This window comes from Sphaeramia orbicularis, chromosome 7 (genome assembly GCF_902148855.1).
Source record: "Sphaeramia orbicularis chromosome 7, fSphaOr1.1, whole genome shotgun sequence".
Taxonomy (NCBI): domain Eukaryota; kingdom Metazoa; phylum Chordata; class Actinopteri; order Kurtiformes; family Apogonidae; genus Sphaeramia; species Sphaeramia orbicularis.
The window spans coordinates 44,453,387-44,471,524 of NC_043963.1; the positions used below are offsets into that span (position 1 = coordinate 44,453,387).

The window sequence follows — 18,138 nt, forward strand, 5'->3', positions numbered from 1 at the left end:
GTCTGGAGTGGGGGGGGGGGGGCAGGTAGCACTGACCAGGACAGAAGAGACTGAACAAGCTGGTCAGGAAGGCCAGTTCTGTCTTGGGCTGGACACTGGACACTGTGGACCAGGGGCTCGTTTCTGCACTGGTTCGTTAAATCGTTAAGCCTAGCGCAACACAAAATGCGTCTATTTAACGCATTTTGTGCTATCCCACTTCTGGGCTCGCTCTTTGTTCATTAACAACTAGCGCCACGCAAAATGCGTTCGTGCGTTTGTTCGTTAACCCCAACACAACGCAAAATGCGCTATCCCGTTTCTGGGCTAGTTGGTTAAAAGTGTGCGCTCACCCAGTTCGTCGCTAATGGGCTGATTTTAACGCAGACCTCAGAGGTCCGCGTTAGAAGGAGGATGTATTCTTGTAGCCTCATTTCACGTCATTTCTGTCATGTATTTCCTTTGAAATATTATTTACATTTGAAAAACAAGATTTTTAACACAAGTTTGACAATATCTTAAATGATATCAGATTTTTCCCATGGACATGTTGTGCTGATAAAAACGAATTTACCGAGTGAGGACTGATCTGCTCACTGAATTTTATTCTCTATCAATTTATGGATGAATGTAGATTAGTTCAGGACAATGTAAGAAAGAGTGCCATCGTAGGTCATTCATCCACCACAACAGTCTAATCCTGCCCTGTATGTGTCTCATCTGCACTGTCTGAAATTTTGGGGTTCAACTCTGTTGTAAATATGTACGTAGTCTGTATAGTTTTATTACTATTATTATTATCTTTTTTTATTGCTTTTTGCACTCTTTATGAATGCACACTTTTACTTTTTCTTACACTTTATTCTGTCGCTGCCTTGACCGTTGAAGTCTAAAATCTAAGTCTAAGGTTACATTCACACATAGCCGCGCATCTGGCAAAACTGAGATTTTTCTCTGCATTTGTGCGTATCGTTAACACGACAACAATGGCCACGCCCATCCAGAACAATGGTTTCTAAAAACTATGGTCAAAGTGGAGATTTCTGCAAATTTCTGTTTTCGTGTTCGGGTGTAAACAGAGGGCAACGGCGACCTCGGACAGATGTCGCAGTTTTCAATGGAAAGACACTTGCATCACGTGCAAAGTTTTGTTTTGTTGTGATTCTTTTCAGGACTCTGATTAGTTAATGGTACTCTTATCGTCTACCCACACTGCCATCTACAGGCTTGGCATGCTCTTGACGGTGTTGATATACAGGGCCATGTAAACAAAGATTTTTCTGATGCACAAGGCTGTTTTTTAAATGGAGAGGGGGAAATATCAATTTTCCAAAATACTCGACTACGTGCAACCACAGCCTCAGTCTAAGTAACTCTGAAAATCATCCTCTGTAAAAAAGGTTTTCCTTCCTACTCTATCTTTCATCCCTTCCTCAGTTCTTTCATTTTCTTGTTTGCCTAACTGAGATTCTTTACAAAATAATTAAGTATATATCCTTATCCTCCTCATCATCCCTGTGTCGTTCATCCTTCATTCCATCACAGCGCCTCCTTTCTTCTGCTCCTGTTGAACTTTCCTCCAGGAAACGTCACTTCTTTTTCACCCTCCCCTTCCTTCCCTCCTCTTCAGCTCTTCGGTTCTACAGGAAATGCATGTCCTCTTCTTTCAGTCCCATTCATTCTCCCCTCCTCCAACTCCTCCTCGCTCTTCATCTTTACCCTTCACAAACTATTCAGTCACTCCTTTTTCACCCTCACATCCTTATTGTCACCAATTACTTAGTAAATGCTTAATCAGCTGTCACCTCTGATTTCTCATCTTCCTGTATGTTCACTCGTTCTCTGACTACATTTTTCCTCCAAGGGATCTGGAAGCACTGTCATCCTTTTTTAAACTCTTCCCCACAGTGTTAAATTAACACTGGCCGGTTGCCAAATAACAGTTAAGGTCTGGCCGAGGTAGAAACTAAGTTCTGATAACAGCCGCTGTGCTGGCAGGAGCCCACTTCAAATTAATTTCAATTGCTGTTCATACATTTTCGTGACCTGTACAATAGCGGCAGGACCCAGTTAGTAATTGGATTATTTCATGAAACTATACAGCAATTGATTATTATATTTACATTCACGGCCTGTGAATACCAGTATGTTTACCTCCTTTTGTTTGTGTGTCCATAGTTTGCTTTCAGACAAAATGTTCATATACCCCTGCTGCAAAACTACGGTCTAACAGCAAACAAAAGGAGCAACTGTTTGGTGGAGTTTAGTGAAGCTAAGCAGATGAACTGGTTCTATGCCTCAAAGCTCAATAACACCCCCCCCCCCCCCCCCCCCCCCCCCCATCAAAATGACCAACTTTACAGCAGAAACAAATATGTTTACAGCCTGGCACTAAAAATACAGAGGATGTATTTGTACATAACTCTGCCTTTTACATTATATTAAGCCAAAAACTTATGATCCTTTAAGGGAGTGGAAATTGTGATTGACAGATGGGGGCAGTTAGCGTCATCTGTGCGGTTTGTGCTTTACTAGCGTTAGCCTGATGACTGACTCAGACAGTCGGAGCTGTTGTTTAACCCATACAAATCAAAACAGCTACTGGAAACCAAATTCATCCACTGATGTAGAATAATTTATACCTGTTGATCCTCTAATCCAGGGGTGTCTAATCATGGTCCTCCAGATATACTATCCTGCATGTTTTAGATGCTTCCCTCTTTCAGCACACCTAATGGTCGTTATCAGCCTTCTGCAGAACTTGATGATAGGCCTATCATTTGAATCAGGTGTGTTGGAAGAGGGATACATCTTAAACAGGCAGGATAGCAGATCTCAAGGACCAGGATTGGACATCCCTGCTCTAATCCTATCAATACATGTATATAATTGGTGTAAAATACAGTTTGTCATCTTTTCATGGTCATCAGATATGACCCATTTGGACGCTCAGAGGCTCCGTAGTGAACATGGAAACAGCGTCATCTTCTACAACATTGATTCACCAGTAAAACCCATGGAGTTGGATCAATGACAGTGGATGGTTTATGTCCAGTTAATGACATATTTTGTTGAGAAAAGTCACAATTTCCTCAGTTTTCTCTGTTTTTCATATAATAACCCTCAACTTGACTCAATTTTTTTTCACATCTGCATACATTTTCAATGAAAAAAAAAACAAAAAAAAAAACACAAAATACAGAGGATAATATTGTAATAAATAGTGATAAATAATTGAAGAAAGGTTAGATATAGAGGAAAATTTCATTTAGGAACTGCCACAAAAGTATCACTAGGTCTTTATAGGTTGACGGTTAAAGGTTAACTCACTTTATCATCCTCAAAGGGAAATATTGTCTCTACATTTTACCCATCTTAATACACATATTATCAAGCATTAGCAATTAGCATTAGCACACATGAGCAGTGATCTTCCATTGAAGCCACTAACGGAGCAACTCCAGATCTTTATCAGCATCATGGTCAGGGATGCTAACAGAATTAAACTAAATGTACCTGTTTTTTTTTAACTGCAAGGACACCAGAGGCAAAGTGCTTTGAGAAAGTTCAGTGAGCTAAAGCTTAATTTTTTAGTATAACCCATTAACTACAAGCACAGGTGAGCTGTCTGTCAGGAAAACAGGCTTTATTCAATAAATGGAAGCTCTGAAAGTCTGACTGAAGGTGAGAACTGTCAATCACACAAATCAATCAAAGCCCAACACAGCAAACGTCAAAGCTCTTCATTAATCGTAAAATGTCATTAACAGAGGAATCATTTACAGAAGAAACGCTTGAAAATTTAGTAACGTCTCTATTAAAAAAAAAAAACAAAATCAGCCCTTTTTTTCCAGGGGTCATTCTGTTCTCACTCCCTTCATCTGTTTTTTTGTAATACATGTACTAATTGTCCATCTTTAAATAACTCCTCCATTAGAAATATAGTGAATTAGTGAAAACTGTGATTCCTGCAGTTTCAGGCTCTGATTGATATGTGTGATTGACAGCTCAGATATGGAGGCTGATTATGAGAAGTCCTGTTTATTGAATTAGACTTTTTTTCCTAACTTTGACTTCCACTTTGACTGTAGCTGCAGCTCATAATTTCCATACAAAGGCCATTCAGTGATTTTGTTCACCCATCATCCTTCACGCATCCCCAGGTCTGCTCTTTTATCCAGATATGGTCACTTCTGCCTTCACAAAGCCAACATAGAAACAGTCATGATGCAAAGTCTAGGTTTCACAATGTTAATTAAAGAACCAATGGGTTTCCAACACAATAGCTCTGCCCTATCCTTATATAGTCAATGACAACAAGCAAGAAATATCGCATAATTCAAAGGACAACTGAGAAATAAATGACGTATTTACAGTTAATTTTTCAAAACACCGTGACTATACTATACTAGCTCCTATCTAAAAAGACAGATTATTCTACAGGTAAAGCATTCTTGCCGTTTTGTTATCAGCATTTAACTTTGAATGGAACTTTAGAACCTAGCTAAACATCACCTTTTACTTGTTTAAGAAGCTATTTTATGCAACACTGCACACAACCAGTGACCAAGGCTTCAGATTCAACAGCAGGACAGAAAAGGTCTGAACAGAAAGTTAAGAATGTGAGCAAATCTGCTCCACTTTTCAGGTGGGAGTGCAAACATGTAGACATAGCACAAGAAACAGTAATTACAAGGAGCCCTCAGCATCTGGAGGTCCGGTCTTGCCTGACTGGTCATTCTGCTCACGACGCCCCTCCAGCGGCGTTCTATTAGTGGTGGGAGTGTGTTGGAGTGGAGATAAGGCCGTCGCTACAGTGTGTCTCAACACGGTGGGAAGGCAGGTGGACAAGGAGGGGGGAAAAAAAAAGAGGGAGGGGGTATCACGTGAAACAGGCAACGGCTAGTGTGTAAAACAAGCTCTCCCTTTCCAACAATTACCTCAAACCCTGCACCGCACCCTATCTCCAGCTCCAGGAAACTCTCAGGGTGCAATTTACCGCTTGCACTGCACTGATAATACTGTCTCCAGGGCAGGAAGGAGAGAGCGATGGGCTGGGATAGAAAGAGAGAAAGACAGAGGGAGATAGAGAGAGTAAGGAGGAGAAGGAGAGAGCGTGAAAATTGTGGAGAAAAAAAAAGAGAGGAAGATAAAAAAAATAAATAAAATAAAATAGAGAGGGGATGTAAAACGAGGAAGCAGAGGAAGTTGGAAATTACAAATGCAATCCCAAGACTCAATTTGTACCTGTGTCAAATGCTCCAACATGTGATTTAACCGGAGAAAATCAAATCACCTACTTACCATGGACACACTCATCTCCTTCTATTGAGGAACGCTCGAATTAATCTGCCTTTATGAAGCTTTATCACTAAAAATCAAGCACTTGTGTGGACAAAAAAACTCAGTCGCTCCAGTAAATGTAAATATGCACAACAGCTCCGCCAAGAGAGCAACAGGAGATGGTGCAGGAGGAAGCAGATTCCTCATATGTATGAAGTTGCACAGATAGACAGACTAGATAGATAGATAGATAGATAGATAGATAGATAGATAGATAGATAGACAGACAGACAGACAGACAGACAGACAGACAGACAGACTGCGGTAAAATTCCCGATGGTTAATTACCATTTAAATTCTAATTATCATGATTACTGTGTTTGATTACCACATTTTGAAAGAGAGAGAGACTGTCTATCTATCTATCTATGAAAAAGAAACTAAAACAACTCAAACTAAATATAGAAAATGGTCAAACAGTGTCCATAAGGTGCCATCTTTAATGCACATGTGCATGTTTGAAGTTCACATGTTAATATTTGAATGTTTCTGCTAACAGAAAGTACATTGTGCCTATTATTTTATTTGTTTTTTTGGGGTTTTTTACAATTTGGTTAAATTATTTCAGTGTGTGTATAAATACTTTTTGAACATTTGAGCACATTGCAACAATACCGCAACAATAATGATAACCGTGATAATTTTGGTCACAATAACCGTGATATGAAATTTTCATATCATTACATCCCTAATAGATAGATAGATAGATAGATAGATAGATAGATAGATAGATAGATAGATAGATAGATAGATGAAAGAAGTATCAAATATAGATAAAGAGGGAGTAAAAAGATAATTGTCATCATCAGATCTGACACGTTTACGTGCACTTAAGAAATGCAACAATCAAAAAACCCTGGTTTAGACGCTCCAGTCTATTCTTGGAGTTCTTTCGTACGTTCGTAGTTATTTTATTATTATTATAACCTTTATTTAACCAGGGAAAAAAAAGCTCATTGAGATTAAAAATCTCTTTTTCAAGAGTGTCCTGGCCAAGACAGCAGCAGCAGCAGCAGAAGTTACACAAAATAGAAATCACAGCCATACATCCACACACTAATATACATAAAAACACAATGAAAGTCAGTACTAAAAACAAACTTAAAACTGATAAGAACATACATATAAAACATCACCATTATTTTAAAAAGTACTAAAAGTATAACAACAATGTTCCTTAAAAGCGTCTCAAAGCCGAACCCAATTCAACCATGAGATAAACATCTACATCCACATCAGTGGCGGCTGCTCGTCTTTCAGACAGGGGAAGCTCATTGTCGGCTTACATTAAAAAAAAAAAAAAAAAAAAAAAAAAAAGAATTAAGAAAATGCTCAGTGACCTTATCGTACCAAGTAGGCGTCTTTCCCAGGGACTGGACCAGTGTCCTCTCAATATCCATCATAGCTAGGCTGCTTAGACGGCCTTGGCCCATTGTGTTGTGGGTGTAAGACTTCAGCCTTTTTAAACTACAGATGCTCCTTTCACTCCGACCTAGCCGACAGTATGACTGATTTAACTATCTATAAAACGATATTAAACTCGAACAAGCAATGATTAAATTATGTAACTGAAACAAGAAAACGCTGAAATTATGTTAAATTGAAACAAGGAAGTTCAATGAGTTTGTTTTATTTACAGTGCAAGAAATGAACAAGTAATTTCGTAGTAGTTTCTCTCTCGATTTCACAGCAGAATGTGCGACGGTATTAAACTGAACTGTGTCAGTGAAGGAGGAGATCTGAAAATAGCTGTCAATCAAATGGGATTCAGCCTTTCGACTGATCCTCCAATCAGCACGTGGGATTCTGGCGTCCAGCCCGGCCAAGCTCCGCCCACAGCTCCATTCACCCCCAGAGACGCCCGGCGTCCGGGGGTGGGACAACATCGTGGCATTTATCCAATTACCGTCCAGTTTTGACGCAATGAAAAAAACTGTTCCACTCAGTCCCATTGAAGCCCAGAGACGCCCGCAGTCTACGGACAAATGCACTGAGCAGAGATCGAATGAGAAAACAGAGACACGGGAATGGAGGAGAAGTGAACAACATCGCGTCCGTTGGTTTGTGATAAAGCTGATTCTGAACGAACTCATCTGTGAGATGAACGTGTTCTAATGCATTTGTAGTCAATCAAATGTCAACACAATCGTACATATTTAACCATTTAATTTTCATAATTTTAGGGGAAGCCGGGCTTCCCTTGCAGTCTATGAGAAATCGCCACTGATCCACATTTGTCCTTTTCCCATTCATTTAAAATGACTTTGAATGTATTAAAAGAGACCAGTTCCTTTAGTTTAATGTCCATCTGTAGGTTGTTCCAGGCAGTGGGAGCAGAATACTGAAAAAGCTTTCTTGCCCGGTTCTGTTCTGACTTTTGGAACCTGTAAAGATAACAGATCCTGGTAGTGATGGTAGATTAAACTTCCAGTTGTCTTCTGCTCACATTGACGACGTGACTTCCGTTCACTACAGTTTTAACTGTGTTACACGCGCAGATGTAAAAGAATTAAATAAATCAGATTAACCTGTATACATGCTAGAGGACATGGGAGTATTGGAGAGAAATTCAGGTGTGTTAATCCTATTTGTCATAATCAGATTACTGCTGTTATCTGATAAAACATATTAGATTATCCTGTTTACATAACAACTCCAGAAATCGGATAATGATGGGAGTATTGGAGTGTGTATAAACGACTCAGTGATGAACATGTAAAGCAGTGGTTCCCAACCTTTTCTGGCTCACGACCGCATTTTAACATCACAAATTTCTGGCAAATCCAGACATTCAAAACAGAGACTTTTTTTTTTTGCTAAAATTAATTTGTTTTTGATCGTGTAATAGTTTACTATAGTATGTTGCAAATAAACGTTAATTTTAGACAACATTTTAGTCTATATAATGTGTATTATTATGGACGGAGGCAGAAAAGCCAGGTGTAGATTACTGCACAAAGTGAGAATTTTATTTTCCTTGGTCAGGATATGTACAGTCAGTCCAGCTTGGATTTACAAGGCTGACAATTAATACTGAACAAACAATAACTCAAACTATGAATTATGAAAGAGCTGCAGCATCTGAAACTGACCACAATGAACATTTGACAGATAAATAGAACCACTGTGCTTCAGTTTCAGCTTCACAGTTTGTCATGTCTTTTATGTATTGTGATTGTCTCTCTCAACTCACCATATATCTTTTATTAGTAAGTTTTGTTTTTAATTTTTATCAATTACTAGAAATTTCAGGTGACCGCATTTGAATCCCAGGTGACCCCACATGGGGTCCCAACCCCAAGGCTGAAAAACACTGACATAAACACAACATATGATTACCAACAGAACAGTATGACATAACTGAACCTGTGCATTTCCTATACAGACGCTGCTACATATACATATATGGCTTATATAAAAATAAAACAAAGAAGCACCTACTTCCTATTGCATGTTCAATTATATCCTCAAATATAATGACTGTATTTGTCCTACATATTTAAGAAAATATAAACATATACATGAAAAATATATAAAAAAGCTGCATAGAAAAGACTCTTCAATTGTAAATCAGTATAGGTCTAAACACTTATAGGGTCAGAAATATCACTACCAACAAACCTTTTCACCAAACCAAACGTGAATACAAGCCATGGACCCTGTTTACATTAAGTCACCAGAGGTAAACGTATCCAACTGTCACACCTGTACAGATAAAAGGTTCTTAAAGTTCTAAAGGTAAATGTTAATGATAAGACATTTTACAGGGGCTAACTTGAATTTTCTCTCCTGGAATTAGTGAATAGGAAGGAAAATAATGACTCACTTTGATATTCTTTGCAGTTTTTTTCAGGCAGGAGAAATTACACACAGCATCAGCCAGTTCATCAGCTTCCTCCTGTTCTTATCATGAACATATTTTTAAGGCAGAGCTGGTGTTTGATACGAAGCCAAGCACCGAATTGTACCACTAGGTGTCACTCTTCCACTCAGCATATGCTATTGAAGGAAGGAGATACTGAATAAGAGTGTATTGACTCGAATGCACCTCTAACCTGTTTTACCAACTGCTGACAACCACAAATTAATAACAATAATAATAATAATAATAATAATAATAATAATAATAATAATAATAATAATAATAATAATAATAATAATAACAATAATAATACGCTGATTTTATATAGTGCTTTTCTTGGTGCTCACAGACACAAATTAATGAGGAAAAAGCACAACCAAAGCTGCACTGCAACCTTTTGTTTTTGCTGATCATTGATGTGTTGAAATCAAGAATGTAAAACTTTTTCTATGTTCATAATCGACCTATTGCTCTCAAATTTGGTTTATAATTTTGTGAAAATCAGTGTTCAAGCACATGGTCTTTGCTAATAATCTATTTTAGGTTGGTTTTGAGGGATAATATCATTTTAATGTTCATCACCATGTTGCTTATTACAAATTTAAACCAGTTATATTTAGCTCTGTGAAGCCTTTACCATCAGGTTACTGATGTAGGACACTTTATAATAAGTCAGAACCTACTGAATAGGGGTGGGTATTGGGAACAATATGGTGATCCGATACAAATCATAATACAAGGCGCACAATACGAAATATCATGATATATCACAATACTGTTAACAAGGCAATTTTTGTTTTGTTTCTTTTTTTAAAAAGATTATTTCCTGGAAAAATTGAATTACACCAGATATATGCACAAATACTAAAGATTTTTTTATTTGATCAGAACAGGATCTAATAATTTATCACAAAACTTTCAGATAACTTTTGGATAAAATTATAACATGCAGCTTCACCAGTACTAAATACACACATAATAAATAAAGAAATAAAATTATGTTTTACAGACATCACAGTTTAAGATCCTGCTGAAAAGTTCATATTCTATTAGTTGTGATGCATCGTGTACAACCATCTGCCTCTTTCAGACAGTAAAAAGTGCTTTTAGGATGCTTGAAATAACCATTATTTAACAAAACAGCATTATCAATTAAAAAAAAAAAAAAAACTACATGTATGACCTGCAATATCACAATATTACTTTTGTAGTAAACAAACAATAGAGCACAAAACCCATGTGAATATAGAAATAAAAGAATTTGATAAACGAAAACGAAAACCAAAAAGCAAAAATGAACCTCCACCATGTCTGCAATTGAATAAATACTTAAAAATATCAATATAGTACTTTTTAATATCGATACAGTATCATGAAATTAAATATCGCGATATATTGCGGAGCCGATATTTTCTTACACCCCTACTACTGAATCAATATATTAACACAGAAGTCCACTATTGGTTTAGTCTCCAGGGCAGAAACACACAAATGTTGCACTACGTCTTAAAGCTAAAATGAAAACATCTCAATCAGTCTTATCATGCAATGTCACACCTGGTCCTTAAAGATAAAACACACAAACACTAGATCCAGTCTTAACCCTTTGGAGTCCCTGGATGCCCTTAATCCAAATCATAAAGTGATTTAAGATAATGTATCAGCAGACGGAGCCTCGCTGAGTCGTCATTTCAACTTATGTGGAAAGTGTACATGTCAAAGTAATACTGTGAAGATAATTATGTTGAAAGGCCAAGAAAAAAACAGACTTATGATACACAATAAAAAACACAATTTTCTGCAATATTGTGATCATGTTTGGTATGCGTTCAGTGCAGACAAAGACACTAAAGATGGGATTCTAAAGGAAGTGATTGAATGAAAAAACAAAAAAACAAAAAAAAAAAAACATGTTCCCGCATTTGTTGGAAAAGTGCACATCAACCAATCAGATGTGTAGCATCCTATGACACCTGATTGCTGCTATAAATAGGTGTATATATTTTTCGGGGGTGTAAAAATGGTTCATTGAACATGTTTGTCCATTATATTGTGAAACCAGATTGTTTTGTAAATACTTGTATATAGTTTTCCAAAAAACTGCCTGCATTTTCATGTAAATAGTTGTATATAACTTTGTTATTTGCTAAATTTGTAAATATTTTCTTGAAGTTTTTCATTTATATGTTTATTCTAAGTTATAAAGATGGTTCATTCAACAAGTTTTTGATGAAAAAGAGTAAAGAATCTAACTTTCTCCAACTGAGATTTCATGTTTGTGTGTGATTTCAGGTTCAGTGTGTTAATACAGCATTGAAATGAAAAAAATAACTGTTAAGTCACACAGGTGCGGTTGTGTTGAAAACAAGATGGCTCCTAAAGGCTACTGATTAAAATCCCCTCCAAAAGTTAATCCGGTTAAAAAGTTAACCCAAATCCTGAAGGGTTAACAGGGAAGATGTGAGAGTACAACAATGTAAAATAAGTAATAAAATAAAATAAAATAAAATAAAAATAAAGCCCTGCAATGAACTGGTGACATGTCCAGGGTGTACCCCGCCTTCGCCCATAAGTAGCTGGGATAGGCTTCAGTGACCCCCGTGACCCTAATGAGGATAAAGCAGGTTCAGAGAATGAATGAATGAATGAACCAATAGTTTTACTGCTAACAAAGAAACGAAAAAAAAACAACAACAAACAAACCAAATTACTTCATAAGTTAATAATAATTTATTACTTAATTAATACGTTATAAAACTTCAGATTGAAGAAAACTTTCATTTAGAAAGTCCTGGTCCTGCCATGGTTGGTATAATCTAGACCAGCGGTTCTCAACTGGTTCAGAAAATGAATGTATGAATAATAAATAAATAAACTGCTTTTCCCCAGAAACTTCTCCAGTGCATCAGAACCAAACGCCGTAGACCATGGAATCTGAGTCCGTCCTGATTTTGACCATAAACAAGGCTGACCTTTCAGACGCCCAAAGGTCAGCGGGTTCATGTTGACAGAACATAAGATGAACAGGCGGGAAAACAGCCAGAGAAGATGAGCGTAGATGCACATGTGAGCTTTAACAGCACTGTGTGTGTGTGTGTGTGTGTGTGTTTGTACCAGTGCTTTGGCCTGCTCAGACTCTCGTCGTGCTTGTTGTCTCTCTCGATTCAAGGCTTTCATCGCCGTCGCTGTCTCCCTGTCTCTCTGGACCGCCTTGGACAACTCCTCCTTCATCATCGTCTGCTGCCGTTCGAACCTTACAGCACACAAGAAATATTAGGCTTCCAGTTTTCCAACTTTATTACTGTATACTTTAACGTGCCAGTTTCCAAACGCACTGGTTTAAAACTCTGCCAGTTACACATGTGGTTCAGAAAATGGATGGATGGACATATTCTCTGACCTGTTTATATCGGAGCTGACATTAACCCATAAAGACCCAGTGTTACTTTTGTGGCAGTTCCCAAATTAATTTTTCTCTCCATTTAATCTTTCTTAAAGGGGTCATATTTTCCTAACCCACTTTTATTAGTCTTTGGTTCATTTGTTCGTGTATTTGGACCCTAAAGATCATAAAGTTTGAATTTGAACCTTCCAGGTGCTGCAAAGCTATCTTTATATTTATTTTGGCAAAAATCGAGTGGATTTCTACAACTCGTTTCAATTCCATCTTAATTTGTTACGTCTTTAACAAGTTATGTCATGACATTTTCACATATAAGGTCAAGACTTCCGACGAACATTTCTCCGAGTACGACATAATTGTTTATCGGCAGCAGCGGTTGTAGTCCATACTGAAAATATGTCCAAACTTAACCCAGTTACCTAAAATGTTCAGTTGTTGGTTGTATTAACGAACACAAGTGGCTGAATGGGACAGAAAGCACAGCCAACAACCTGGAGGGGGCGGGGCCTGAAGTGGCTCATTTGCATTTAAAGGGCCAGCGCTCAAAACAACCTTTCTGGTGTCATTACTCAGAAATAGGGTTGAAGATGGACCTGTGGAGTTGAATTAATGAAGAATTCAGACCCAAGCAGAGCATTTACAGTTTATGCAGACCGCAGGCAAATATTTTAAAATACATAATTCCATTTTAAAAAAGCAAAATATCGCCCCTTTCAGTGATGTAAAAACATATTCCAACTGACAAAAGTGTATAAAGAAAGAACAATGAGATTATATGAACAGTTATAAGTTTTACATTTGGCTTCGTATTTGTTTTGTATTTTGTGACATATTTATTCACTTGCTTTGGACTGGTAAAATGTTTTTGCATCATTTCATCAGGTTTATATTTACCTATGTTTTGTACTTTCTGGATATGTAGTTTTGCACTTGGTTTTGTATTCATTTGGTACTATCTTTGGACGTATTTAGTTGGTTTGTCTGACTTTATACAGTATGATTTTATAGCTAGTTGTGTATGGCTAACCATTAAGGTTATTAATATTTAGAAGGGGGCAGGAAATATAAGATTTTCTTCATCCTGCTCCTTTTCAAGCATGGGTGTGTACATGTTTGTTTACTTGATGATTATTGAATGTTACTGATGAAATGCACAACCATGAATGAAATAAATAAAAAATAATAATAATTTTATCACCGTTTATTTGTAATACTATTCTCTACATCAGGGGTCAGCAACCCTGGTCCTCGAGAGCCATTATCCTGCGTTTTCGATGTTTCCCTCTTCCAGTACGCCTGACGGTCATTATCAGTCTTCTGCAGAGCTTGATGCTAGGCTTATCATTTGAATCAGGTGTATTGGAAGAGGGATACATCTAAAACATGCCGGATAGTGGCTCTCGAGGACCAGGGTTGCTGACCCCTGCTCTATATTCTGCATTTTTTTAGTGAAAATAATGTATTCCTATATCTAATTCACTGATCATGTAGATGTTCATCAAAGCTCAGAGTAAAATTGAGGGTTATTTTATCAGAAACAGAGAAAACTGAAGTAAAAGTGACTTTTTCAACAAAGATATCAATAACCGAACATAAACCAAGTGTCTTCATCCACTGTCATTTATTAAACTCCATGGGTTTTACTGGTGAATCAATGTACAGGGTGGGGAAGCAAAATTTACAATGAACATTTAGTTGTTTTTTTCTCAGCAGGCACTACGTCAATTGTTTTGAAACCAAACATATATTGATGTCATAATCATACCTAACACTATTATCCATACCTTTTCAGAAACTTTTGCCCATATGAGTAATCAGGAAAGCAAACGTCAAAGAGTGTGTGATTTGCTGAATGCACTCGTCACACCAAAGGAGATTTCAAAAATAGTTGGAGTGTCCATAAAGACTGTTTATAATGGAAAGAAGAGAATGACTATGAGCAAAACTATTACGAGAAAATCTGGAAGATACTATTAAAGAAGAATGGGAGAAGTTGTCACCCGAATATTTGAGGAACACTTGCGCAAGTTTCAGGAAGCGTGTGAAGGCAGTTATTGAGAAAGAAGGAGGACACATAGAATAAAAACATTTTCTATTATGTCAATTTTTTTGTGACAAATAAATTCTCATGACTTTCAATAAACTAATTGATCATACACTGTCTTTCAATCCCTGCCTCAAAATATTGTAAATTTTGCTTCCCCATCCTGTAGTAGAATATGATGGTGTTTCCACATTCACTACAGAGCCTCTGAACGTCCAAATGGGTCATATCTGATGACCATGAAAAGATGACAAACTGTATTTTACACCAATTATTTCCATGTATTGATAGAATTAGTGGATCAACAGGTATTAAACATCCGTAGATGCTTTTGGTCACTGGTGGATGTTTGAGTCTCTATGGGTTAAGACGGATTCTGACAAAACCTGAAGCCAAACCACTTACATAGCACTGAAAGCTGAAAGACAACTTGCTTGTTTCATGTGGAGACATTTCTTTGCTGTTTCCAAACTAATACAGCTTTCATCCTATGATTACTGTTTAGCCAAAAACATAGGCACAGAGTTTATTAATTAATTTATTTATTTATTCATTCATCATTGTGCATGTGGTTGAAAATGAGGTTCAGAATGGAGTGTATTTAATTTAGAACACCAGGAGGCAGTGCAACTTCAGAGCAGAGTTTAGTGCCATTCGGTCTTCCAGTGGACCTACCTGGTGTGGATTAATTTAGGCCTGAAGATGTCAAATCAGTACTATACAGAAATATCTGAGACCTTTTCTGATTTCAGAGGGAAAAAAATAGATTCAAAGTTCATTTTAATGATTTAGTATATGCTGGCTTTCACAACATTTAACAAAAATCAACATAATCAGTACAGTGTGAATCCCAGACCGCATCCTGAAATACAAAACAGAAAACTAACATGACACACTTTCTTAGTTAAAAAGTTTAACATATTTTCTATATTCAACTGTGAATAAAATATGGGGTTCAGGTATGCTATTTCTATTTATGTTACTTTATCTCGCTAACATGTACATGGATCTCAGTCATGTGTTGTTTTTTTTGTTTTTTTTTAAATAATGTAATGCATGACTGGAATGCGAAATTAACAGATCCAGTGACCCTTTTTTTTTATATCATTCTTTCTTGTATTCTTGTTTGTAACTCCAAAACTATATTTTTAAGAAATGGGGCTTTACATGACTTGAGCTCCTTGAATGTAGGATTCACCTGTAACTTAAACAGTTTTCTTTACTTGGGATTATTGGACAGACGTTATATTAAAATGTGAGTCTACGTATTAGCTCTGGTGACATTTTCCACATAAACACACACTTTGGGATCTGTTCAGTTCACTGGTGCAAAGATCAATTTGTATTTTCACAATGTCTGTTTGAGGAGGTTGTTGCTTTAAAATATACTTCCACCAGAGGGCAGCAGAAGACCATATTTCTCACCACTTAAATGCAAGCGAACGCTTCCACGCTGATTCAGAAATCAACAGAAAACAGTAAAAAAAAAAACAATAAAGATGGCAATGGATTAAACCTTTGTGTGGTGTTCATATTTTTGTTATTCAGCCATTGTTCGTGGGTGTGAAGGACCTGCTGCATTTGTGGGTTTTTAATTCAACATAATCAAACAATTTAATGTTAAAATACTCTACAGATGTTTACTTAATCCCAATTACAAGCAGCATAAAAAGCGTATATGTTTAACCCTTTCATGCATAGTGGTCACTACAGTGGACAGTTACTCTACAGCTTTACTCTTGTATATTCCTGGGTTTTGTTGTTTTAGTTCCATATCAACCAACACAGTGGACACTTACGCATCATCTCAAACTGCAATTCATACCATTATTGTAACTTTGCTGTTCTTGATTGCTTCTTGAGTGGAAATCAATTGTTAATATTTATTTTTTGCATATTATCTCCATGAAGTGAGTAATAACTAGTATTAGAATATGTTAAAATGTGAGAAAACATCAGATTAGCTGCATTAAACATGGTTTCATTTCACTGTTTTCATATCACTTTATGATATTGATATGTTATCGATACATGTTTCTTTGCTTCAAGGATAAAATTCATGGTGTGGCTGAGTGGACATGTTTGTAACTCCATGAAAAACAGGTTGATTTAAAAAAAAAAAAAAAAAAATTCAATCACAGTTTTTTTTTCATGCCTAAAGAGGAATAAAAACACTCAGGAAACAAAATCTTGATTAAGGTTCTGATAATTCATGCATGAAAGGGTTAATATTTGCCTTTTGCCTTTGTAGATCACGTTTAAGAATTAAAGTGCTACTTGTTTTTAGTTTTTTTTTTTTTTTAATAAAATGTAATATAATCAAGATATGAGAGGAAAAAAATCATTCAAAAATAACTACTCATCATTTTTCTTTTAATAAAATATGAAAACAGGTCCCACAGACCCAAACGCCATGCACGGGTTAAAGTTGAGATTACAGATAAGAAATGTAGAAGATTAAATTTTCTTTTTCACCATACTTTTGTTAGACTTTTCTTCAATGTATCCTCAAATCACCTCCTATAATGTGCAAAAATAATCCTACAAATGTGGAATTATGTGCAATAAGTCGTGCAATAATCTTCTGTTCTGCAATAACAACGCAATATTTATTCACTATCAAAATATAAATACACTATTTTTATATACATTTGGTTCACAGATATAGATACTGTTTCATAAATATAGATATACATACTGTTTTCATGAAAAATACATACTATTTATATTGTTAATATCATTCATAGATATCCATACTGCCACATACTGTTAACACTGTAAATTTGTGTCTATTCTTGTTTTGTCCATTTTATTTTTTATTCTACTTAGTTCTAGTCTTATATTATTTTGTAAAATGTGTATTGTACTCTCTTACATTTTTAGTTTTTGTAATCTTATATTTGCTCTATTCTTATTTCTGTAGTGCTGGTGTTTTGTTAATGTTGTTGCACAATGACAATAAAGGCTATTCTACTTTTTTAATCAAAAGGTGTTCATTTAAAATTTAATAAGCTGATCGTTGCGCACACACAACTCCACTGTTTCTAAATTCCCCTGTTCCCATGTTATTCATTTTGTGACTTGTTTTATTACAAAACTGTGCAAATAATGTTCCGAGCCAAACAAAGGCTCCCAGACTCTGTTCAAAAGTTCTTTTTGATAGGGGAAAGCAGGTATGATTTCAGAGTATACAGTATAAAAAGCTGTTACATGTATAAAAAAAAAAAGAGATGTATTTCTGTTATTGGAGCTAAATTATGGAATAAATATACATTTCAAGATGTGTAATTCATTAATGGTTTTTAAAACATTGGTTTGTAAAGATATTTTCGAGGAATATAAAAATATTTATAAAAGAATGATTTTTGATGTATTGATTGGTAAAATAAAACTGATTTTGATTTGAATGTAGGTGAGGCATATATAAGCATTTAGCTTCTGCCTAAGCCTGTTCAGTCTCAACAGAATTCACAGTCGGTTGAGTTAAACTCAACCTGACTGACTGTA

The 18,138-nt window shown here is 36.2% G+C and overlaps 1 protein-coding gene across 2 annotated transcripts in view; it reads right to left on the reverse strand.

Moving 5' to 3' along the window:
- Nucleotides 1–18,138, reverse strand: part of LOC115422891 (MICOS complex subunit mic25a-like) — a 256,763-nt gene that overhangs the window by 231,752 nt on the left and 6,873 nt on the right. For both annotated transcript variants that reach the window (XM_030139508.1, XM_030139507.1), the window contains exon 4: nt 12,299–12,437. In XM_030139508.1, coding sequence (XP_029995368.1) covers nt 12,299–12,437 — 139 coding nt within the window. The remainder of the gene's footprint in view (nt 1–12,298; nt 12,438–18,138) is intronic.